The sequence below is a fragment of the Zeus faber genome (genome assembly GCF_960531495.2).
Source record: "Zeus faber genome assembly, chromosome: 14".
NCBI classification, from domain to species: domain Eukaryota; kingdom Metazoa; phylum Chordata; class Actinopteri; order Zeiformes; family Zeidae; genus Zeus; species Zeus faber.
In genome coordinates, this window is record NC_137200.1 from 31,385,119 (window position 1) to 31,411,190 (window position 26,072).

At 47.1% G+C, this 26,072-nt stretch overlaps 1 protein-coding gene across 1 annotated transcript in view; it reads right to left on the bottom strand.

Moving 5' to 3' along the window:
- The window catches only part of specc1 (sperm antigen with calponin homology and coiled-coil domains 1), a gene marked incomplete at its 3' end in the record, with an annotated part of 92,839 nt that overhangs the window by 47,407 nt on the left and 19,360 nt on the right, over positions 1–26,072 (bottom strand). The window contains exons 4-7 of the mRNA XM_080014065.1: positions 13,279–14,828; positions 10,859–11,066; positions 10,565–10,638; positions 9,753–9,928 (exon numbers count right to left, since the gene is read on the bottom strand). Of these exons, the coding sequence (XP_079870191.1) occupies positions 9,753–9,928; positions 10,565–10,638; positions 10,859–11,066; positions 13,279–14,828 (2,008 nt within the window). The remainder of the gene's footprint in view (positions 1–9,752; positions 9,929–10,564; positions 10,639–10,858; positions 11,067–13,278; positions 14,829–26,072) is intronic.

The window sequence follows — 26,072 nt, forward strand, 5'->3', positions numbered from 1 at the left end:
CCGAATATAAAGATATTACGACTGAAATTGTGGCCCCGGCACCAATCCGTAAACCAGGCCATTTGGGGTTTGGCAGCATACAGTATCAACACCTTGTTGGTCAAATAATTCACGCGTTCTGTTGTTTCACGCTCAAACTTTCCATCTCATGTAAGTTTTGTGACGGATAGTCTCCGTCGTAGCAATTTTCAAATTCTTTAAAAGGCACAAATGCTTTAAATTCAATTCAAACAATATAGAAAGGAGGTTGTCTCAAACGGCTTAAAAAAGAAACAATAAAGTCACAGACATGAGAGTACATTCCCAAATAAAGGAAATACAGTATATAAAAGGACAATTACAGCTTTGTATTTCAGATTTGAAAGATTTGAAAAATAAAGACACGTGTTGAGAGGTGGTTTCCAGGTGCTGGGTCACCACACTGTTGCATATACATCTGCACTGAACATGTACTGCATCAAAATGTTCCCCTGACTCAGAGTCGTACATGACATGACGTTCTAAATGACACGGAGACTCCAAAGTGCAGCGATAACACTACGTCTAACACTGTTGGTGCTGAGGTACGGAAGAGGGCGTGGGAGGGTCTCTACCGCCCTTCTACAGCAGTCTTGGTGTCAAAACTGGCTCCAATTCTGAAAGGAAGAAGAGGGAAGTGGAGTGTTAAGATGCACAATGTCACCCCCCACCAATGGAGAACAAAATGAAATAGGAGTTTTTGTTATTGTTTAAACAGTAACTCTTCACAGTACAACTCATTCTGCATGGCATCATGTGCAGCATAACAAGTGACCATTGCCTTCCCATTTATTTGAACTATTTTCTGCGTTTGGTCACTGGCACTCCGTTCTCCTCTTTATTCCATGCATCGCCTCTCGGGGTTAATTAAGACGATCATGGCCTCACGTTAACCGCTCTACAGTGCTCCATGATCGCTATATGACCAGAATGCATGAGTTCCGTCCCATCATGCCGTGCAGACCATCTTCCCGCTCCACCAGAGAAGTAGGCGGGTTATTCATCTTCGAGAAGATAAAGCAAAAGGGCAAACAGCAGGTGGCGCTAGGTACAGGGAGCTCACTGGCCGGGAACCAGAACCAGGCAAAGCAGAAGAAGAGCGGGTCGACCGGCCGGTTAGGCAGACAGAGAGACACACAGACAGGCGGACGGACGACAGATGGAGCCAACGCAGGAAGCGAACGACAGGAAGTGCGGCAGGTGGGCGTGGCGGGGGGAGGCAGGCTGGCTGAGGGAACTCACCTGGCTTTAACATTAGGAGCCTCCATCTTTGAGAGTCATCTCAGGAGCCGCTGGACGAGGGGAACACGCCGCTACGCCTTATCCCACCCAAAGCTAATTTTGCTACCACTTCAGGAACTCAGTGCACCGCACTGGCTGAGATCCTTGAAGTTCTGATTAAACTTTTTAGTTCATAATCAGAATACTGTGCTATACTTTTATACATTAAACCATGAACACATGGTCAAAGTGGTTTTCTTTGGCTCTAACGCGCCTCCAGCTGGAGAAGCAGCGGATAAGGTGAGTCAGGGAAATACAGCACCGTAGTTACACACCCAAGCAGACTGAGCCACAGACGGTGCTTGACAAGGGGACGCCATCTTTAAAACACCAAAACATGCACGCTCAAAACACAACAACTCTCTCTCTCTCTCTCTATCCCTCTCTCTCTCTATCCCTCTCTCTCTCTATCCCTCTCTCTCGCTCTCTCTCTATCCCTCTCTCTCTATCCCTCTCTCTCTATCCTTCTCTCTCTCTCTCTCTCTCTCTCTCTCTCTATCCTTCTCTCTCTCTCTCTCTCTCTCTCTCTCTCTCTCTCTATCCTTCTCTCTCTCTCTCTCTCTCTCTCTCTCTCTCTCTCTATCCTTCTCTCTCTCTCTCTCGCTCTCTCTCTATCCCTCTCTCTCTATCCTTCTCTCTCTCTCTCTCTATCCTTCTCTCTCTCTCTATCCCTCTCTCTCTCTCTCTCTCTCTCTCTCTCTCTCTCTATCCTTCTCTCTCTCTCTCTCGCTCTCTCTCGCTCTCTCTCTCTTGCTCTCCCTCTCTCTCTATCCCTCTCTCTCTCTGTCCCTCTCTCTCTCTCTCTATCCCTCTCTCTCTCTCTCTCTCTCTCTCTCTCTCTCTGTGTCTCTGTCTCTCTCTCTCTCTCTGAGTGATTGGAGGTGTGAGCGAGCGGAGCGTGTGAGCGTTTGGTAGAGTGAGTGACTTTCTAACTTTTTCTATCAATTGCATGTTTATAATTATTTGTTGGTGACGGGTTTAGTTTTTTGTTGGTTGTAGGGTGTGCGCACAGCGGGTGGGGGGTGGTGGTGGTAGTGGTGGTGGTGGTGGTGCGGGTCCGCAACCATGTCGGACCTCACCAAGCTAACGAGGAAGCACGGCATTAAGTTGCCCGTGTCTTCCTCGGTCTCGGTGGAGGACTGCAGCCTGGCGGTGGGGAAGGCTGTCGGCTACAGCAGCGTTGTGTCCGCAGCGCGGATGAACAGTGCGGTGGTCATCTTCCTGGATGGCGTAGACAAGGTGAACGCGGTGGTGGCGAGCGGCGTTACGGTGAACAAAATGTTTGTTCCCGTCCTGCCTCTCTCCACACCGGCGAGGAGGGTGAATTTGGCGAATGTTCCGCCGTTTATTAAGGATGAGACCCTCACTAAGGAACTGGCGAGGCACGGGAAGGTGGTGTCGCCAGTTAAAAAAGTCCCGTCGGGGTGCAAGTCGCCGCTGCTCAAGCATGTGGTGTCGCACAGGAGACACGTCCTGATGGTGTTGAACAACAGGGATGCGGAGTTAAACGTAGCTTTTAAAATCAGGGCGGATGAGTTTGACTATGTGGTGTTTGTCAACACTGACACCACCAAGTGCTTTGGGTGCGGTGGGGAGGGACACCAGGTCAGGGCATGTCCAGGTAAGAAGGCAGGCGGCGAGACAGGTGAGGGGCAGAAGGGTGGACAGGACAAGGAGGGAGCACAGGAGGGGGCAGGTGAGGGTCAGAAAGGGGAAAAGCAGGCGAAGGTGGGGGCACAGGAGGGAGCAGGTGAGGGTCAGAAAGGGGAAAAGCAGGCGAAGGTGGGGGCACAGGAGGAGGCGGGGGAGGGCCAGAAGGAAGGAGGGGAAAAGCAGGTGAAGGTGGGGGCACAGGGAGAGGCAGGTGAGGGCCAAATGGAGGCAGGGGAAAGACAGGTGGAGGTGGGGGCACAGGGGGAGACAGGTGGAGGGCGGAAAGGAAAGGAGAAGAAACAGGTGAAGGTGGGGGCACAGGAGGGGGCAGGCGAGGGGCAGGGGAAAAAAAAGGAGGGGGGGGAGGGGAATGTGGAGCCGCAGGAGGGAACGGGTGGAGGTAGACAGCGCAGCCAGGTGAGCGTGGAGACACGGGGGGAGGCAGGCGAGGGTCTGGAAAGAAGGCAGGTAAGGGCGGGAGGACAGGAGGGGAAGGAGGAGGGTCCGGAAGACAGGCAGGTGGGTGCGGGGGGACAGGAGGGGACTGGTGAGGGAAAGGGAGCTACGGAACAAAGTCAAAGGAGTGCAGGTGACGTAGCTAGGGAGGAGGAGGCACTGGAAGGAAGTGACTTTGAGATGGGGGATGAGGACGATCGGTTGAGAGTCCCCCGGCTCAAAAGAAAGTCCAACAAAATGGCAGGAGACTCTCAGGCGAAGAGAGGGACAGCAAGCCAGGGGAAGGCAAGTCAGGAGGTGGAGCAGGGAGGCTCGGAGTCAGAGTCCTGGATGGAGGAGGACTCTGCTGCAGACAGTGAGGGGCAGGTCTTTCTCGGTGTAAAGAAGAAAAAGGGCAAAAAAAGCTACAGTGTGGGCAAAATAAAAGCGTTTCTGCACAGGACGAAGAATGTGAAAGGGATTAAGGTGGAGGATTTCTTCTCAGACAAGGAGTTGCTGGCGAACGCGGCCCAGCAACAGATGAGGAGTAAGGGGAGAGGAGGGTTCACGGACCAGGAGGTGTACAGGTTAAAGAAAATAGTGCAGAAGATCAGGAAGGAGCTGAACAACGGAGAGGATGGGGAGGAGGTGGAGGTGGGCGCTGCTGTTCGGGCTGTTTCCCTTTTCCGTTGCAATGAGTGACTTTAACATCAGCACGCTGAACGCGAATGGGGCCAGAGACGCAGCTAAGAGGTCTCTGCTGTATGAGCTGATGGAGCAGAAGAGGCTGGATGTGCTGTTGGTGCAGGAGACCCACAGTGACTCTGGCAATGAGGCTGACTGGAAGAGGGAGTGGGGGGGGGAGGTGGTGCTAAGCCACAAGAGCACCACCAGCGGTGGGGTGGCTCTTCTCTTTTCTAAGAGCTTTGCCCCAGCATCCTTTGAGGTGGAGGAGGTGGTGGAGGGCAGACTGATGGTGGTGAGGGCAGCATTTGAGCATCATAAGTTTGTCTTTATAAATGTGTACGCTCCCACCACAGGACCACACAGAGTCACTTTTTTGCAAGTTTTAAATGGGGTTTTAAGCAAAGCTCGTACTGGGGAGTTTTTGTTTCTAGGAGGTGACTTTAACTGCACCGAGAACGACCTGTTAGACAGGAACCACTGTGAGCCGCACAGAGCATCGCAGAACGCGATGAGGCTGCTCTCAAGCGAGAACGAGCTAACGGACGTGTGGAGGAGAACCAACGGGGATGAAAGACAGTACACCTGGGTGCACTGCAGAGGCACCTCTTTATCGTTGGCCAGACTAGACCGGTTTTACTGTTTTAAGCACCATTTTAACATTTTTAAGGAATGTAGAATGGTGCCTGTTGGTTTTACCGATCACTCCCTGGTTGTTTGCCGTGTTTTTATCGCCAATGTAAAGCCCAAAAGCGCATATTGGCATTTTAACACCACCCTACTATGTGACTCCAACTTTAAAGATGCTTTTAGGTTTTTTTGGGAAGGTTTTAGAGACAGAAAGCAGGATTTTATTTCCTTAAGACTGTGGTGGGACTATGGGAAGAGGGAGATAGAGCAGCTCTGTCGGCAGTATACTCTCAATGTCACACGGGACATCAGCAGATCTATGAGGGATCTGGAGACTGACATTGTGGAGTTACAGGGTGTAGTGGAACCCACTGGGAATCGAGATCACATTAAGGACCTCAAGTCTAAAAGAGCTGCTCTTGCAGACCTACTAGGCACCAAGGCGCAGGGGGCGCTGGTCCGCTCTCGCTTCCAGAGCGCAGCACTGATGGACGCACCATCTAGTTTCTTTTTTAGCCTGGAGAAGAGCAACGGGCAGAGCAGGTTTATCCACGCCCTGAGATCAGACACGGGACAGGAGCTCAGGAGGCCGGAGGAGATCCGGACGAGAGCCGTGGGCTTTTATACAGAGCTGTACAGAAGTGAGTACGAGGAGCAAAAAGAACTGTTTTACTCCTTTTGTGGGAATTTGCCCAGGGTCCCGGAAGATGTCAGTGCGGTGCTGGGGGAACCTCTGACCCTGCAGGATCTTTCCACGGCCCTGCAGAGCATGAAGGGGGGTAAGGCCCCTGGCATCGACGGGATTCCTGCAGAGTTTTACAAAGAGTTCTGGGAGGAGTTACGGGAGGACCTTTTAATGGTTTTTAATGAAGTTTTTAAAGATAAGTTATTGCCAGTCAGCTGCAGGAGGGCAGTCATCACTCTCCTACCCAAGAAAGGAGACCTGCAGGAGATCAAGAACTGGCGTCCTGTGTCCCTTCTGTGCACGGACTATAAAATCCTGTCGAGGGCACTGGCCAACAGGCTGAGGGAGGTGATGGACCTGCTCGTCCATCAGGACCAAACTTACTGTGTGCCTGGTAGGTCCATTCTGGACAATGTGTCCCTAATTCGGGATATTTTGGACGTCTCTAGTTCTCTGGGCATTGAAACTGGGCTCATTTCGCTAGACCAGGAAAAGGCGTTTGACCGGGTTGAGCACCCTTACCTCTGGAAAACTCTGGAGGCTTTTGGCCTCAGCCCTGGTCTGGTAGCCATGATCCAGGTTTTGTACCAGGACATCGAGAGTATACTGAAGATTAATGGAGGGCTGAGCGGCCCTTTTAAAGTGCGTAGAGGGGTGAGACAGGGCTGCCCCCTCTCAGGGATGTTGTACTCTCTGGCCATAGAACCATTGCTGTGTCAATTAAGGACGAACATCGAGGGTGTGTTTCTAAACGGTCTCGAGAGAAGCCACATTCTATCAGCCTATGCGGACGACGTCATTGTCTTAATAAAGAAACAGGACGAAATCAGCAAACTGGAGGGGATTGTCAGGGACTTTGGGCTGCTATCAGCAGCGAAAGTCAACTGGGGCAAAAGCGAAGCGCTGGCTGTGGGCGGATGGAGGGGGGGACTTTTAAAACTGCCAGGAGGCTTACGGTGGCGAAGGGATGGGTTTAAGTATCTGGGAGTGTTTTTAGGGAGCGAAAGTGTGGTGGGGAAGAATTGGGAAGGACTGCTAGGAAAGATACAGGGCAAGCTAAGAAAATGGAGGTGGGCACTGCCACAGCTGTCCTATAGGGGCAGGACGCTCATTATTAACAACCTGGTGGCCTCACAGCTGTGGCACAGAGTGGCCTGTGTCCAACCACCAGACCTGCTAGTTAGGAAGATACAGGCCGAGCTGATAGACTTCTTTTGGGGGCGGAATTTCCACTGGGTCAGGAAGGAAAGGGTCTTTCTGCCTAAAGAGGAAGGGGGGCACGGTGTGGTGGACATCAAAAGCAGAGTGGCAACTTTTAGGTTACAGTTTGTGCAGAAGTTGTTAACGGGGTACTTTAACGTTTGGAAGGACGTGGCGGGCTTGGTCTTAAAGAGGACTGGGAGGATGGGACTTGACCGCTCGTTGTTTTTAATGGACACGAGTCTTCAAAACAAGTCGGGCTTACCCCGTTTTTATCAGGAGCTTTTTAAAGCATGGGGGTTATTTAAGAACAGGAAAAGGGAGGCCGCAGATTCCCTCCACTGGCTCCTGGAGGAGCCGGTGATCGGAGGAGCCAGGCTGGATGTGCAGGACGGGGCCACTCCAGGACTGAGGAGCATCCTGAGGGAGGCGGGGGTCCTGACCCTGAGGCAGGTGGTGGCGGCGGCGGGGAGCGACCTGCAGGACGGCGAGGCCATGGCGGAGCGGCTGGGGGTGAGGTCCACCAGGATCGTACACCTGGTGCTCAAGAGGTGGAGGGAGACGCTCACGGAGGAGGAGCTGGCCCTGCTGAAGGAGTACGGCGAAGGCGCGGAGGAGCCAAACTCGGAGGATCCCTTCCCGGAGATGACCCTGACCCCCAACCTGGAGGGGTCCTCCGGGAAGCTGCTGCACAGGGCACGTTATGCAGAACTGGACCTGCACACAGCCAGCGGGAAGGCTTTTTACAAAGAGTGTGTGGTTGTTTTAAATAGGAAGGGACTGGAGGGGCGGCAGGACACTGTCTGGAGGGGACGGCTCCAGATGGGGGGACAGGAGGAGCCGTGTTGGAGGAGTTTTTACAAAGCTCCCTCCAAGAAAAGGACGGGGGACCTCCAATGGAGGGTCCTACATGGAGCCATAGCTGTCAACAGCTTTGTTTCTGTTTTTAATCCCACGGTCGCAAATGAATGTCCATTCTGCAAACTGCCAGAGTCCGTGTTTCACTGTTTTGCAGAGTGCGACAGACTTTTAGAGCTTTTTAGTCTTTTAAAGGAAAGTTTTAAGCTCTTCAAGGAGGAGTGGTCCAGAAACTGTTTTATTTTTGGGGCCGGATACTACAGGGCCAACGCAGAGAAATGGCGACTGCTTAATTTTCTAGTAGGGGAAGCGAAGATGGCCATCTACCTCACGAGGAGGAACAAACTGAGGGGAAAGGAGAGTGTTTTAGGAAGAGTGTTTGTAGCGTTGGTCAGGGCCAGAGTCTTGATTGATTTTAACTTTCACAGACTGATGAAGAGTCTGGACGTCTTCATCAAACTGTGGTGTTTTAACGACGCCATCTGTTCCCTGGTGGAGGACGACCTGTGCTTCCGGTCGTTTTTTAACGTGTAGGACTCTGTTAGTGAACCAAGTGTGTTTGTTGTATTGTCTGTAACTGTGAACTAGAGAAAATGTTAAAATAAAGATGCTTTAAAAATCAAAAAAATCTCTCTCTCTCTCTATCCCTCTCTCTCTCTCTCTCTCTCTCTCTCTCTCTCTCTCTCTATCCCTCTCTCTCTCTCTCTCTCTCTCTCTCTATCCCTCTCTCTCTCTCTCTCTCTCTCTCTCTATCCCTCTCTCTCTCTCTCTCTCTCTCTCGCTCTCTCTATCTCTCTCTCTATCCCTCTCTCTCTCTCTCTCTCTCTCTATCCCTCTCTCTCTATCCCTCTCTCTCGCTCTCTCTATCTCTCTCTCTATCCCTCTCTCTCTCTCTCTCTCTCTCTATCCCTCTCTCTCTCTCTCTCTCTCTCTCTCTATCCCTCTCTCTCTCTCTCTCTCTCTCTCTCTATCCCTCTCTCTCTCTCTCTCTCTCTCTCTCTCGCTCTCTCTATCTCTCTCTCTATCCCTCTCTATCTCTCTCTCTCTCTCTCTCTCTCTCGCTCTCTCTCACACACATATGAACAAACGCAGCTCGCTTCCTGTCAGCCTCCTGGTCACGTGACCTGGAGGCTGAAGTAACCACGCATCACGGAGGACGACCGCATTTTAAAACAGCCAAAACGGCTTTCAAACCACCACGGCGATCTGATGGAGACGGGGCTAAAGCGGAGGATCTGGATGGGAAGCAGCCTTCGTTAGTGGAGTCTCCTCCCGTGCGGAGGGTGGGGGTTGGGTGGCGCTACACGGTGTCAGGGTGGGAGACGGAGAAGGCTGCAGCTCAGAGGAACAGAATACACAGAAGGAAGTGTTGCTGGAGGCCGCTGCTAACGGAGCATGCCAAATCCCACAACCCTACCAACCCTGAAAGATATCTGAGGCTTTAGTGCGAGCCAGTGGGTGGAGGTGGAGGACTACATCACTGGAATAAAACTTGTTTGTACCGCAACCAAAATACTCTACATGCCAGTACAAACACCCTAGTGCTGGATCGGAACTGCCGGCAAACTCTTAAAGTCCAAGTGAAATAGTCAATATTGTCACTTTCGGTGTGAATGATATGAATCAAGATAATATTTAAGTTATTGTTACTACTTTTCATTTCAAAAAATAAAAGCATCAAACTTTTTTTTGGAGATGTGAAAATAGGATGTGGGCTCAAGCTACTGAGGAGCAGCTCCATCTGTTTACCGTCACAGCAGGTTTCAGTGGTAGAGCAACCCAGTTGAGACTGTCTACTCTATTTTTCATATTTCTAACATCTGTTTATTTATTTATTATTATTATTATTATTATTATTATTTGTTTTTAAATCATCCAATACATTTTTATATTTATTTGTAAATAACTACGATACCACCTATAGTATTTATTTGTAAATTGTAATCAGGATCTGCAGAAAAACTGCACAATTGATGTCAGCAAGCAGCTAAATGACAATAAGGGTTGTATTTTAAATTCAGTTGGACTTTAAAACTTGACGACAAAAGATCCATGGGAATAAAAAAGGTGAAATGTCTTGTCTACCTTAGAGCTGCTTTGTATAAAACATGAAAGTTCCACCACTAAGGCAGGAAAGGGCAAAGCTCCAACAGGTCATCTCCCGCACACGGTGCGTTGCGAGGGAGAGGGACTGCAGCCCAGTGCTGAGATGGAGGGAGGAGCCAGAGAGGAGGAGGAGGAGGAGGAGGAGGAGGAGGAGTGAAGAAGAGTGAAAAGAGGAAGAAGGGTCGGAGGGTGGAGAGGGTACCTGACTCCCTGCAGGGCCTCCAGGTCAGAGGAGAGCTTGGTGCTGCGGTCCTGCTCCTCCTGCAGCCGCCTCCGGAGGGCGCGCAGCTCCTGCTGGGCCTCCACCTTGATGTCGTTGGCCACCACCACCGCCGTCTGCAGGTCGGCCTGGAAGCGACGCCACTCCTCCTTCTCCTCCTGGACACACAAAAACACACGCGGAGTTACAGCCGTCCTTCCGAGTGTCCGCTTCAAGCTTGGTTCTTTGAGGTCGTTTTCCCACCGCGAGCACGGAGGAGCCCTGGTGCGTCTCGTCAGTTCTACAATCTCGCTGTGCTGCTCTGTGTTTCAATTCATATCACATAGCTGCAGCAACAATAAACTTGGGGCTTTGTCATGTTGTTATGCCACCTGGTTGAACATCCAACGTGGAGGAGGTCCAGTCCCTCATTGCCGTGTCTTCATTTGCTGCAGTTTTTCATTGCACTATATAAAGATAAACGGCCACTGTACGTTTCAAGGTTGAACTGAACACAACGGAAAACATCTCACTTTGCTTTCTGTTTATTTTCATCATCATCTGATACAGAATATTGATCCATTACTTATAATGATCAGTGTAGATTTAAACGTTCGTTTGATATCAGTGGAACATAATGATTTACTTGTCATTATTTCTCCATTAGAGATATCCAACATCATAAGACAAAATAGAAGCCATTTCATCCACTTGTCAGACTGATATCAGATACTAATATAACCACTGCTAAAAAAGTAGTAAAAAAAGTACGAGCTAAAGTTTACAGTAGTCAATTAAATCACAGTCTTTCTTACCTTCATCTGTTTACTGAGGAACTTCAGCTGTCGCTCTACGTCTGCTTTCTGCTCCTCCAGCTTTTTGATATGATCTATAAAGACAAATGTCTTTGAGAATCGCGGCCACAACCACAAAAAGCAAGCGTGACCTCACACTGACCGGCACTATTTAAACGAAGCATTTGGCACAAAAAGAGACACTTTTGCATCCGGTGGAGACACAGTAACCCAACCTACAGTACAGTGTAACGTTCGAGAAAGATGATTTTTGTTTCTGCAAGTGTAGAACGTTTCATTTTTCTATGAACATACTCTCCATGTCCAGAACTGTCTGGTTGGTGTGGAGATGCACAGCCCTCTGCTGCTCCACCTGGTCCTCCAGCTCGAAGATGGTCTCCTTGAGCTCCTTCATCTGGTTCTCCGCCTGCAGCGTTGCCTCCTCCAGGGAGATCACTCTGCCACTCAGCTCCTCTTCCCGTTGCTCCGCACACTTCTCCACCTGCTGACACCTGCTCTCCGCCTGCACATCCATGTGTGTCAGGGTGTGCGTGTGTGTGCGGATGTGTGTTTGGGGTGGGTTGAACACGAGTTGGAAAGTCAGTCCAGTAGTGGGTCAAAACACCAGTGGATGTTGAGATGTTTTATGTGACAGTCAATGCTGGCTTGGCACACTTTGGTAATAAATAACATTAGTAGATATACATCCAGTTACGCTACATAGAAACAACAATAAAAGACTTTAACAGACGAATGCTCTGGATATCTAAATCCCCAACGTCCCATCCTGCATGTCTCGTTTCACGATTAATTAAAAGTGTTTACTTTTCAATGCTGATGATATATTTCAGCATGCATAACTTTGAATGCTGAGTTGCCCACTGCAAGAAAACTCATCTTTCTGGTCCAACACTGGTACAACTCCAATGACCTTCTCTAGGACGTCAGCTTGACATTAGAGGATCTCAGACACACTCTGCTAGGATGAGATGAAGAACTTTATTCATTTCAGCAGTTATACACGGGTTAAGCTTGTCTCCCCACTCTCTTATTTACACAAAAGCTTAGCTGGGACTGTGGCACGGCCATAACTCACAATGACAAAGTAACTACAGCGCAAACAGCAGCGATGCGATTGCGCTTGGAGTGAGTCATGGAAATGAGTGTTCAGAGTCTGAGTCAGAGCCCACTTCTGACACCAAGACTCGGCTTAGAATCTGCTTTGACTGCTAAATGACTCTCAGACTGTACTTAATGCCCTCTGAATGCCCCCCGACATCCACAACATTGAGGGCAACAACTGAGTAAGTCAGTGATCTAGAACGTCCTGCAGTGACACTGCATGGCTCTGATATGTTATGATGTCAGCAAGTTAAGTTGTGGAATGTCCTCATCCTCACACCCATGTGGCAGAGGCCAGGAGCCTCACTCAGAGCACAGCACATTAGTGGACCACCCCAGCGTGGGCACCGTGCTTAGTGTCCAACAATGATGACATCGTGGGGACAGGGACTCGCCCCTACAGTGGATTCCAAAAACATGAACATGAACCCAAACCCGTCGCAGCCCTACAAGTGTCTACCACGTCGAGGGGGAAAACCGCTGCGACAGCTCTGCCTGCAAACTCATGAAAGTCATATGTCTGAACAGGGCTTATTTCTTTGCAGCGGTGGGGGAGCAAAATGCCCAGAAATACAGTTGCAGAGCTGATCTGCAGCCAGATGACATAATGTCTTCATGTAGAATTCGGATATAAAACCATAGTTAAAGCACCATGTCAGTTGAGAAAACAAGGTTTGTTTCTCTGGGACTACCAAATGTTTTACATGATGAGCATGAACGTAAAAAGTCCTATGAATGTCCTTTTGTCATTAATTTAAGGATATCTGGCCAAGCATTATTTTATGCCCCATAGATCTAATTAGTACCTCCAGTCCATCCGGGAAATCGCGATATTGCAACCACAATAGTTAATGCATATTCAACCAATCTCCACAATATTTGCAAGAGCTTGCAATTTAGCAAAACTTGTTGTGACTTTTCCACATTAAATGACCAAATCAACAGACTGCTTGAACTTGAAGCCCTTGCCTTACAATTTATTCTATTATATCGTAGCATAGTCTTGACTTCATCTGCCTAACAACGGTTGACCTGTTACAAAATACTCCAATCATTCATTCGTTTTAGCATCACACGACAAAAAGGTTTCACTTCCCTGTAGACTCGACACTCTTGCTCCATCCTAATGTGCACGTCTGCCTCTAATTCAGAGAATGCCTGAAATGAATCTATACCATCTCATTCCAAACAAAGTCAAAGGCTGTCCCGTGTTGATGTTCGTTTTACTTTCCTTTTTGCATGTCATCAGCAGTGATTCTAAAAGTGACTTTTTCGATACTGAGGTTGGGAAAACAGCTAGAATAAGAAAGTTGTCTGAACTCAATGAGTCATCCTTGACTCAAAGCTATTAAAGTGACATATTAATAAACGCACAAGATGCAGTGGAACCAATGAAAACAGCTGCATAGAAATAAATGAGTCTGCACACACTGGGCACTGCAAACACTGAAAATACAGCAACATTTACAAGTGACAACGTAGGGTTAAACGCTTGTTTTTTTTACACAATAGACTTCAGAAATGTGTCATACATCCAATAAATCCCAGGCCGTATGGAAAATATGTAATTAACAGTTGACAGTTTAATGACTGCAGCCATGTATCATGCCTACCTTGGAGATTGTGGCTTGGACACGCTCCATCTCGGATTGTGCCTGCAGCAGTTCCTGCCTCAGCTCCGACAGCTCCACCTCTAGCCGGTCTCGCTCGGCGTGGGCCGTCTTCAGCAGAGCCTGCAGCTCTGTGCTGTCACTGGCGCTCTGCATGGCCTTCAGCTCAGCCACTTTCTGCCTCTCGATGTCCACCAGGCCCTTCAGCCTGCTGTTCTCCAGCCTCAGACCTTCTGCCGCCGCCCTCTGCACATCAGCGACCTGCACCGCCTGAGCTCCGGCATCCAGCTCCTTGTTCAGTGCTGCCTGCAGGTTCTCCCTCTCCTCCCGGAGGCCGTGCACCTGGCTCTGCACCTCCTGGTGCTCCTGCTCCAGGGCACGTAGGCTTCCTGTGAGCTGCTGTTGGATATCCACCAGCTTCTCCCGCTCAAAGCGCAAGCTCTCCTCCAGCTCAGCGTACCGTTGCTCCAGCTCCTCCTCCCTCTGGGCCTGGGCCTGCTCATGGAGGCGGCCGGCTAGGGCCTCGTTCTTCTGGGCCAGCAGCTCCAGGCACTCCCTCTGCTGCTGGAGGGACGTCTGCAGGAGCCGCTTCTCCTCGGCCAGGCGCTCATTCTCTGTTGTGAGCTCCTGCACCATTTGCTGCTGGTCGGCCAGCTCCTGCAGAGTGGCCTGTAGCTCCTCGGCTGTGCTGTGGTGGCTCTCCTCCATCTTGTGGATCCGTTCTGTCAGGATCTCAACAGAGATGTCACGCGGCCCCACACTGCTCCCTGGCTCCGCCCCGTTGCTCCCCGCCTCCACAACACCGACTTCACCACAAACACTGCTGCCAGCGGAGTCTGAGCGGGATGGGATCTTCTCAAACTCCGAGGAGTCCGGAGAAGGGGAGCCCTTGGTGATATCGGTGTTTGAAGAAGCGGAGGATTTGAGCGGGCTGCCGGTAGAAGGGGGGCTGTCCGGTTGAGGAGCAGAGGAGTTTGGGTCCGAGGGCAGGCCGTTGAGCAAAGGCTTTGATGGGGTGCCGGTGTTTGCGGTGAACACAGGAGAAGCCTCCAGGCAGAGCAGCTTCTCCTTTAGGGCCTGGTTCTCCTCCCTGAGGGCAGCAAGCTCTCTCTGGAACTTGCCATTCTTTTCCCTCAGCTCACCGACCAACACCAGGGTGTCCGGCACCTGACCCTGTCCTTGCTCGGGGGTGTTAACCTGGCGCGTGGGACTGTTGTGTGATGATGCCGACGAGGTTGAGGAGGCTTTATCTCTGCAGCACTGCAGCTCCATCCTCAGGTTGCTTATCTCTGTGTCCTTGGTCTTGGACTCTGCCAGGAGCTCTTTGACCTGGCTCTCCAGGAGGCCCCTGTCGGGGCCCTCGGTATCTCCACGGGCCTTGGTCGTACTGCGCTGCCTGGCAAGCGCGGAGAGGCTGGAGGTGCTGGCACTGGAAACCATTTTTTTGGCAGTGGAGCCTTTCATGTGGTCTCTCACAGAAATGCGGTCCCTGGCCATGGCGGCTGGGATCTCCCTCGGAGCCGGAATGCCAGACTTCTTGGCTACCTGGGGACCTGCGAGACAAAGCAAAGAAATGTTACCCGGTCCCAAACTTAACAGCTTGGTGGTGTTGTTTACAGTCACTTGCACAGGCATATTTAGCAGCTTATCACTGAGTCCAGATGGACAGCCATGCCACTGGGATACGACATAAACAGGTTGTGCTTTTGTTGAAACCGTGTAATGAGTGCAGGTCACATTTAGATATTCAGCAGTTATTATTATCAGCTATTATCCTAGAAGTTCATGTAAGTGGTCATTCTCCATTATCCATTCAGGCCTCGTTGGCTGTGAGATGACAGAGCCGCACTCTCTGTATCGTTGTGTAATTCACCACTAGGGTCATTTAGCGCCACGGCACAACATAGTGCTGGCATTTAAAAAGGCATGAGCGGGGGGGGGGGGGGTTTGGATGTTTTCCAGACCTCTCGAATATGAAGAGCATTTACTGATGCCCGGCATGAGCCGTGAATAGCTTTTATTGTTTTTTTTTAGATCATCAGCAAACAGCCATACGGACACATGGGGGGGGTAGGGCGGGGGGCTTGCTTCCAAAGGATCACAATGGTCCCCCTGGCACGTGGAACGTTCCGGCACAAAGCGGCTTTTGCCCTGCGCTGACACAAAGACAATGCTGTCTGTGACGGGTACACACACGCGTATGCTCATCAAACCCACAGAGACAACAGGCAGACTGTGTTCAGAGATACACATCATATCATCCCAATAACAAAAACACTTTGAGACAACACACAGTTGCAAAGGCAAAAACACAACTTTTGCTGACAAACTGCTTGTCCTAGTTTAAAATGGAAATGGTAAACCCCTGTGGGTTCTTTGCGTGCTCAACCGTTCATAGGCAGTTTCCCTCACTGAGCCCACTTGTAAATGCGGCAGCAGCTGCCAAGCCTAGCACAAACTCCTGGCACTGGATCTCCTTAGCATTCCCAGAGCGTACTACTGGAGTGAGACTAAAAGCGGACGTAAAGAAAAAGTGGAGGATGTAACTAATAACGTTAGACGCCACACTAGGCGGCTGCGGCACCCAAAAGGTCTTGCCACTAAAACAATATCTCCATCATAAGTATATTAAACCACATTATAAGAGCTTATGGTTACAAAAACTAATATCCATCAGCAGAAACCACAAATCAAGGCACAGAAATACAAAGAAACTGTGTCTTGTCCCTCAGTCCAACTCGCTCCTGAACAAACCTCCGTGCTGTCACAGGTTGAGGGAAGGGGAGCCGCTGTCACCGTTAAGTCCTGAACCATGACTGGATATCAAAATCTCAATACTAACATAAAAAATACATTTTGTTCATGCATTTCACAGAAGACAAAGCTCTTACTGACAGAATGAGGACAGAAAACTATTTAGAGTAAATTATGTCCGGGCTCATTGCATAGCAAAAATCAAACAATAAATTAGTTGTTTATGGCATTTTGCAAAGCATTACAGAGACAGGCAGGCCCACACCAAGGAAGATAACACACACTGAACGCACAGATATCACATTGGCCCTGTGAGACTTGTTTTGGGCAAGGTGACAATAAGCAGTGACATTGATAAGAGAGTGAGAGAGAGAGAAAGAAAGAGTGCCACATGAAGGAGGGTTAAATATTAAGAGAAGACGTATTTAATAAAAGGTGACTTTCCATTAAGATCGCAGGAGTTTCTGGCCAAGACATCTCCTGCTCATCATTGCAGCCCCCTTCGCTCTACATTTCCCTTCTGCTCAGTGAATAAAACCCAGATGGACCACATGAACCGTCTCCTCTTCAAAGCCACCGTGACATCACAACAACTGCTTCGTGTCCACTGAATGTGAATACCAGCAGCCAGAACATGAACAATGGTGCAATCCCGGAATAGGCCGAGGCAGCCGAGTAGAGTCTCACATTCATTAGTTGAAGTGCATTTAAAACTACTGCATCCTTGCAATTAAGTGCATTTTGTGTGCATTCCACACAAAAACAACAAATAAAGGCAATAGAAATGATATGACGCTAAGGTGTAAAAGAGATTAAGTGAAAGAACACATGCTCACCGAGTTGATGTTCTATGACTTCAACTTTGAATAACAAATAGTCGATGAGGGTCTGGACAACAGAGCATTTCAAATACAATACATTGAGCAAGGTATAAAAGCGAAATAACTTCACAATTTTGCACTGTACAGAAGATAACGGTTGGAAACCAATTTCTTCTTGAGGCTGCTTGAACTACAAATAGTTTGGGTGAAATGAAGCAGAATGATGGTTGACAAGGCTTCAGGATCACTTCAGAGCCTATTCGTGAATGTGAAAATCGACGGCAATATAAAGTTGACTAAATGAATTTTTCGTGTTATTCAGTGCAGCTTAATACATGCTGAGATACTTTCTTGGTAATGAGCTGTGCTCAGAAGGAACCCAGGTTGCCTCATCCAGCTGCTTGGTGTACACTTAAGACTGTCTGCAGAGGCTTTGGAAGACAATTATCATGTTCACCAATCTAGGACGGCAGAAAAAAAGAAAACTATTACACCGAAAGGAACCCTTCAAACTGAATTTATACACGGTAGAGTGAATAAACAGTATATTTACTCAAGCCTGTTTTAAAAGGTTTAATGCTTATATAATGTCTCCCACATTTGGTACTGAATCAGAGGTTGTTTTAGATGCCAAAGAACTACAGCGGTGAGATTAACGGCACAGAAGAGCTTCTACACTCCCAGCAGAAAACAAATCCTCACACAGGCAGAGGAAGACTCGCTCTCATTGATAGCAAAGGCCAAATAATTATAAAACACAAGCTCGGGAGGGAAAGTGTGTGTGTGTGTGTGTGGGGGGGGGGTGTCAGTTTACCTCTGTTGAGGTTCTTTTTTAAGCTGAGCAACAAAAAAGACATGATTTCATGGCTTCAAATAACACTTTACTACTGAATCGATGAACACTCGCCTCATTAAGATGAAACAATAGTTTTGAATGTTATTTGAATGTGATGTCGATGAAATTATAAACTGAAAAGGTTCCATTGTTTACATTAACCCCTTTCTCAAAAAAATAAGAAGGCAAAACGCAGGTTTCCTTCCAATTATCCAGAAGCATTCAGTGACGTCAGGGTGAATCGCTTCCCTGTGTACAATAACGTACAATGGCAGCTTCTTTCGTTCTAATGAAGATAAGCTTTCAATTCACAGCGGGAGACGTGTTGCTGGCCACGGTCCAGAATCAGACAGCTATTGTGGTTGTCCAGCCAGCCAGCACAGGGGTAAGGGAGTGCATTGTGAGCAGAATGCACCAGCGCGTCTTTACTTCACAATCCCCGTTGAGACACAGGGAGTTAGCGCCGGTAGATAAGGGACCGCAGCTGGTTCGGGTTTGGAGGGTCGGCGTCAAGAGACTTTGTCAGCGTCACGGAAAAGCTTTGCACGGGAACCTAGCTGTCCCCTCGTTTGGCACTCCAGGAAGCGTGCTGCGCAGTCTTTTCCATTCAGGTGGAAGTTAGAGACAGAAAACACCAGTGTGTGTGTCTGGCCTTCCTGTTGTCACAGGCGGCAGTCTGGCCTGAAAGCCTGTGAGCCAGGGAACGGGTCAATGGGAGCTCATCCGTCAGATACTGCTTCTTACGGGCGTTCCTTTCCTCTTAGTGAACCAGAAGAGAGACAGTAACAGGGAGGGCCGGTCGAGTGTCGAAGACTGCAGGTCACATCCTCACATATTTCAATGGAAATGCAGTTGCTCCGTGACAATACAATGAATGTACACAACATGAACTACCAACAAAACTCCAGTGGAATGGTTCGGTCGTGCTTTGGTGATTTTACATCCATTCGTGAATTAAATATCCAGGACCCAGATATTCACCTCAATACAATTTAAACGAATTGGAGTCGATGAATGAAAGTAGGTTAATTATTCAAATAAATCATTCATCAGCAATATTCAAATTTGTATAAAATTAGAGGGGCAAAAGTCACAGTCCTCAGATAGAGTGAAGCAGACTTTATTTCTGAATAAATCACAAAGCTCACAGTAGCGTGAAAAGGCATTACTGGATTGCACTGAACAGCGGAGTGGAATGCTTCTTTTTTTGCTGTTCACATACAAAAGCCCACTCTGACCACAGAACCAGCAGCAGAAATAGAAGCAATGCACTGAACCAGAACTCTCCATCTCTTCTGCAAGCAGAAGTAAATCACACCACACATTCCTGCTGTTCAAGTCATCACTGGAAGGCTACTGTCAGAGAGACATGTTCATCAAATGACTGGAGACTCTGGCTGGGTGATATATCTATGCGATATATTGATATGAGACTAGATGTCATCTGGGATTTTGCTCATGATAATTGTGATACAGTTAGATGTTGTCTTCAAGGCTACATTACAGTAAAGTAATTTTGTGAATTTCAGTGATCGTTTCATTTCAGTAGCTATTTTAATCAGCGCCTCTACCTGATTGGTCATACTATCCATATTAAAAAATATTGTGCTATAGTAACAAAACAATATTCCCTGCTGTTCCAAAAAAAACATGCAAGTCTGATCATTGTACACTTAGGTTGAGAGCTTGGCCTGCTGCCTGAGAGACAAACATTTCTGAGTGTGACCACTCCCATCCAGTATGATCGTATAGCTGGCATGTCATACTGGGACACTTAGCCTCAGCTCTTAGGCTCCTTCAATCATTTTGAGTGAATAGCCTCGCCTGCCATGCATGCTAATACGCTGCCATAGCGCCCCATGCTCATCTACACAGACACAGAAACAGACATCAGTTAGTTTGAGTCATGGAACGGTCACCAGAATCTACCCGGTACTAGAACAAATGATTGGACGTTTAATTCAATATACACGGATCAGCCACAACATTAAAACCACCACTAATAACTACTAATATTGTGTAGCTCCACCTCGCGCCACCAAAACAGCTGTGAGGTGGAGGCATGGACTCCACCAGACTCTGAAGGTGTCCTGTGGTGTCTGGCACCAAGACGTTAGCAGCAGATCCTTTAAGTCCTGGAAGTTGGAGGTGGGGCCCCCATGGATCAGGTTTGTTGTTCCAGCACGACCCACAGATGCTCCATGGGATCGTACCCTAACCCCACCCATCCACATGATGTAGAAGAAAAGGTGATTCATCAGACCTCCACCTTCTCCCATTGGTACAGTAGCTCTTCTGTGGGATTGGACCAGACGGGCTAGACCTGGCTCCCCACGTGCATCAATAAGCCCATGGGCGCCCGTGACCATATGTCGCCGGGTCACTGATTAGAACAACCACTGCATACTGGGAACCCCTCACAAGACCTGGCGTTTTTAAGGTGCTCTGACCCAGTCGTCTAGCCATCACAATTTGGCCCTTGTCAAAGTGGCTCAGATCCTTTTTCCTTTTTTCCAACACATCAAGAATATATCCCAGCCCTTGACAGGTGCCAATGGAACGAGATAAGCAATGTTATTCACTTCACCCGTCACTGGTTTTAATGTTGTGGCTGATCGGTGAATACAGTATACTACTGAATTCATAATAAGTGTTCAGATGTGTGGGATGATCAACCAAATAAATAATTTGTGCAAGATAAAGCTCCAACATCTTATCACACTCTCATGGTACGGTCATACGGTGGTACACGTGCTGCAAAGCGGCAGGCTGCAATGCATTTCAAGCTCGGCTTCATCCGGCTGCAAGGAGCGGAGCGACGACGAGCTGACAGCCTCACGGCGACAAGGAAAGTTGAGCAGGTTTCAACCTTATGCAAATGAGCAGCACAGAATGCCGGGCAATAGCCAATAAGAGGAAAGATACACTCTCAATGGCGCTGATTCTTGGGAAATGGATGCCCGGACCCATAATAAGGCATAATAACATATATTTTTTAATTACAATATTATTTATTAATAAAATAAGGAACACGTCATTTTATGTTTCCCCTATAAGGAAAATTCTTTATTTTAAGGGACGGATGGCAAGGTTATCTACGTAATTTTTTCAAGAGGTCATTTAATTTGCTTAGGAAACAGATCCATCATTTTAATTTTTAAAAAGTACACCCGGCCCCAGAGAGGTTTGAAATGTTTGGCGCGCCCACAACAGCCAGTCGATTTTGATCCGACGCGCCCACAAATGCCAGGTGCACAGAAGCCCTGTCGGCAAACGGTCACATCGCCGGCAACGAGAGCCGCTTGGCTTCACGCTGCAGCCCCGTCCTTGGCAGTGTGACCTAGCATCATAAAAGTTGTTGTATCTCCTAGGGCTGGGCAATATGCTGTTATCATTTTGATATTGTGATACAAGATAGCCTCTGGGATTCTGGTTTTCGCAATGTAATTGTAATTTTTGGCTTTCTGCACTTGACAGGCTGTTCTGGGTGCCACCTGCTTGGTCATAATATCCATATTACTAATAATTGTTTCTCAAAATTTTCTTGTGTGTAAATTTCTTATGAGAGCACCAATAGTCATCCTCAAAAATGTGTGAAATTATCAATATCAAGGTATTCGTCAAAAAAACAAAAACAAAAAAACCCAATGGGATCTTTGATATTTGACTTTTTCAATATCACCCAGCTCTACTATCTCCAGCGATTGCAGAGAAATCTTGAAAATTTGATCAACATCACAATACAAAATGCCTAATGAGGGAGACATGCACTGTGTCTGAGTTCACCCTTGGTAGGAATGTGCTTGTGGTGGAGCAACCTTGCAAACAAACATTGCCGCCGACGACAATCAGCCAAAGCGACACCCAGGAGAAGACCTGGACAGATACACAAACTGCTCCGGCCTGTTTGATTGCCTATACATTGAACACACAATCACCGGCTGGATCAGCATTTGTTCTCAGATCAAACTTGAAGTGACAAAAGAGCGTGAGCTTCATAAACAGGTTGTAACAAAGCTCTGCCAACGGATGAATGACTTTGTTTAATGACTTCAAGCGGTACAATTTGCCACAACTTTGACGTCTGTGTGTGTCTAGTCTACCGTCTCTCATTACAGTACAACACACATACAACAGGACTTTTAAACAAGGCACTCCTCACTCCACAAATACAGAGTACAACAGAAGTGACCAGTTGGTTGGATGTGCTAAATGACATGGAAAAGTAGGGACTGACGTGGCTTCCTCCAGGCTAACAAAAGGTGGGACACTCATTTCCTACCGTCAAACCTTCCTCCTCTCAAACATGCTTCTGTGGCAGATTGATCCATATTTCCACAGTCTATGGCTTATTTTTGCACATGTTTGTTGCACATGAAGTATCCAAGTCTGCCCTGGGGAAGGGGTTTTCCATGTAGCGCAGCTCATTTCAGACATGACTACAGACAGATCAAGAGTTGTGCCACTTCTGTTTGTGTATGAGGAAACTAAGAGAGTGTCCTCGGGGTTTTGTTTTCATTTAGCTTTGCTTAGTCATGTTGAGTTCTAGAGATTACACAGACTAATAACACAATGCACTACATCACTATACTATACCTCAATATACTGTAGAGAAGAGTCCAACAACCAAACAGGTGTGTGTTCACCAAAACTTATTTGTATGCGCACGCTCTTTGTGTAGATTTGAAGATGATTTTTGGCACAGACACAAACATACACACACTGTATGTAAACACACATTGACAAGGATTCCTTCATAGAAAAATGAAAATGCAGGGTTAGAGGTAGAAAGGTATTCCATTGAAATATAAAACAAAAGTACAGTATATTTCTAATATTTTGTTTGTTCCCAGCATTGTGGGCTCGAAGACACTCCACACCTCAATACAGGCATTTAACTAAACATTCAGGTCGAGATGAACCTCTTCTTAATCTTTAATCAAGGGTGTCATCACAAGAGCATCACAATTAAGCTCTTCCTATGGCTGCTATAAGTGCTTCCCATAAGCAATGGACTCCTGGTTGCTGTGGTGTCCATCATGTGCTGATAAAGCACAAACAGAAAAAAGCCCAAAATAACAGCCATGTTATTTCAGTGATAACACAGTTATTGCTTCACTGTTATCAGCCTCCCCTGCCTCGTACTTGTTCATCCCCTTTGGCAGTGATGTCCTGCATTACAACTACCTCCAAGCATGTGGTACCACACCACTGGAGAAACCACAGGAGTGTGGCGCACTTAAGAGTTCCCTTTTTTGATCATGTAAGCAGTTGCCAAAATATGTTTCAGCTTGCCGGACAAACATGTTGTCACACTCGAGGAGGTCTTTGCATTCCTTTAACAGTGTGTTTAACCGGAACTGAGCAGGGGTCCAGCACTGAGAATAGCCTCGAGTGTTTTCGGACCATATTTCACTGAGGAGTTTGTCGAAGCCGACAATTTGGTGCCCGCGGGCGGAGGTCTGGTGCCGGTCTCCCCGGGAAGCCTGTTGAGAGGCAGGGAGATCGAGAGCCAAGCCGTCGTCAGTGTAGCGCGGGTCTGATGAAGTTCTGCACAGCCGATGACAGCCGACTTATCAAGCCTCCACCTTGGAGATAACGTTGTGAATCAAATGAATAAATTGGTTCCTCCACTCAATCCCACGTCACTGTGCATACTTCCACTAACACCATGGCTGTTTCATTTGCTCTCTCTGAGCCAATCTCTTGACAAGCCACAGCCGGCTGGCCGGAGGAATCCCTTGGACCTGGGTAGAATACAAGCTACTGTTCAAGGCTACAACTTTCCCTTTCTGGCACTAATCAGTCAGTGAGTCATTTAATTGGTGCATTTGAGCTGTTACGTTTTCCTGGAAAAAAAAAACTAAAAATAGAAAAAATAAACCAAAATATTTATTACCATACAATATTCTCTATATATACAACCCAGGTGAAAATTTGATTGAGGTTCTACTCTGCGTTCACGGTGCCATTTTTTTTCAGTCGACTAAGAAATAAGACTAGGTAAGCTTCTCCCGCCCGACGTGCCAGATGGGAGTATGATGGGGTGAAGAAAAACAAATCACGCCATTCCATGATCAGTTCTCATTTCTTATATGGGGGTCCATAAAGCAATGAGATAGACAGCACAGGATAATGTGCAGATCAATTAAAGCCAGAGTGGCATTCCTTAACAGAGGTTCCTGTGCGAGGTCGGAATATACAGTATATCGTTGGGCAGATCATGGCCTTACTAAGCAGATAAATATAAATTAATCTCATACCCCCCAAGAACATGATGGATGATGCAGTGAATTAGCTGCGATGGGCTGATTCTTCCCGTGCTCGTGCATGCTCTTTGGGTTGGAATGAAATTTCATTTTAAAGCTAATAACCTGTCAATGCAGTTATTTATAGTCAACAACACATACTTAATTTCTACTATACACTAGAATTATTTTATTTCCTCTGTGCCCATACCGGTATTTGTCATGAAGCACGCACATTTTGCCAGTAAAGTGGCCAGCAGAGCCTTTAAGTGAATATCAGCCTTTTAATGACTACGCAGATTGTTGGGACAATTGTAGAGATTCACATAATGTTGATTTTATATTTTAGAGAAGCATATTCAAAGAATAAGATTTTTTTAAGAAATCGAATTCCTAATTCCTACTATAATTACTGATATAATTACAATAGTAGATGAGATTATTGGTTATTAATCTACGCACAGTAAAATCTGATCCATCCCAGGTCTATGGGAATAACGGACATTCTGGAGACTGAAATGTTCGCATGACATGAACATAAATGAATACACATGTTCAGAATAAACTGTTTCAAAATCACTGCAAGTGGTTTGCCATCTAAAGCAAACATATCCTATATCATTAGGTCAGAAACCAACTTCTTTTTTTAAGGTATTTCTTTCATGCTATATTTGACAGTGATAGTGTAAGAAGAAAGGGGACAGAGAGAGGACGACATGCTGCAAATGACCCGGTGCTGGAACTGAACCCAGGCCACTGTGCTAAGGACTGAGCCTTGTATATGGCGCACGCTACCTGGTGAGCTACCGATGCGCCCAGAAACTGACTTCTAAATATCCCATAATACTTAGATCTGTAACTACACCTTCAAAGGAGCATTGTGTGAGATCTAGACCTCGTGTTTCACAGCCGGTAAACCACCTTTGCAATTGCAATACCTATTGCAATAGGTGTATCTATTTATCTTCCCTTTTACTAAGCACTGAAATGCACATGTTCCATATGCAGAGGTGAAATGATAACTTATAAAACAAGATCATTCAACGTAATAATATTCATAATGATAAATAAGGATAGTGTTTAGTACATTTATCCCTTCCCTCTAGGTGGGACATTGCTGCATTGCTTTTACAGAACCAGTGTGAATGAAGCAACAGACTTGGGCTTGTGTGTTAACTTGTTTGCGTCCCCACACATGCTCACACTTTACAGAATGATGTGAAATTGCGACAAGGAATATAACAGACTACAGTTCACCTGTGTTTATCTTTATCACACTTATCCAAACTTAGTTGTGAACCGAACTGCTTTAACCTTTTCCCTCCAGCTAAGTCAATCCGTTAGGAGGCAATAGCGACTGCGGAGCATGTTGTTAATGTTCATGAAACCCTCATGACCTCCCACTAATATGCCCGACAGGACCATAACACACCCTGAGTGCAGTTAAGGGACCACTTGAAACAACCATGAATTGCAATAAATTGATCAATTTACCCTCCCAGCAGGCGTATAAGGCAAACCCTCGAGTCCAATCAGAACATATTTACCATTTATTAAAATGTTGATTTACTTTGGTGAGAGTGAGGAACAGGTCAAGGAATTTCACTGCAAGGGTGTTAGTTGGTCAGAGTGGTTTTAAAAGATATCTTAAAATCTGTTTTCATTCCCTTCAAGAAAACGTGATTTTGCAATCACAATACTGAATGCAAATTCAGCCCATCTGCAATATGTGCGCATTAGAAATTCAGCAAAATAGCTGCAACTTTTACTGCATTAAATGGCCAAATCAACAGGCCGCTTAAACTTGTGGACTTTGGCCTTTGTCACGTCGTACTTCACATATAGCACTGTTTACTATATGTTGAATTGAAAGTTACTTTATAGATTACTGGTACTAAATTACTGGTACTCTTTCTTCATTAGTATTACATTTTAAAAAAGCTTCTATTTTCTTACACTTGCAATTGTTGCAAATTCTCTAATGAATTAATAAATAAATAAACCTCAAACGCTTGTCCCAGCATAATTCTGAGCAACAGCTACTGCCATCGCATTGGAAGTATTTTGCAATAATGTCAGTCGCACAGTGCAATATCAGTCACTCTATATTGCAAAGGTATTTCATCTGCATTCTTCTCC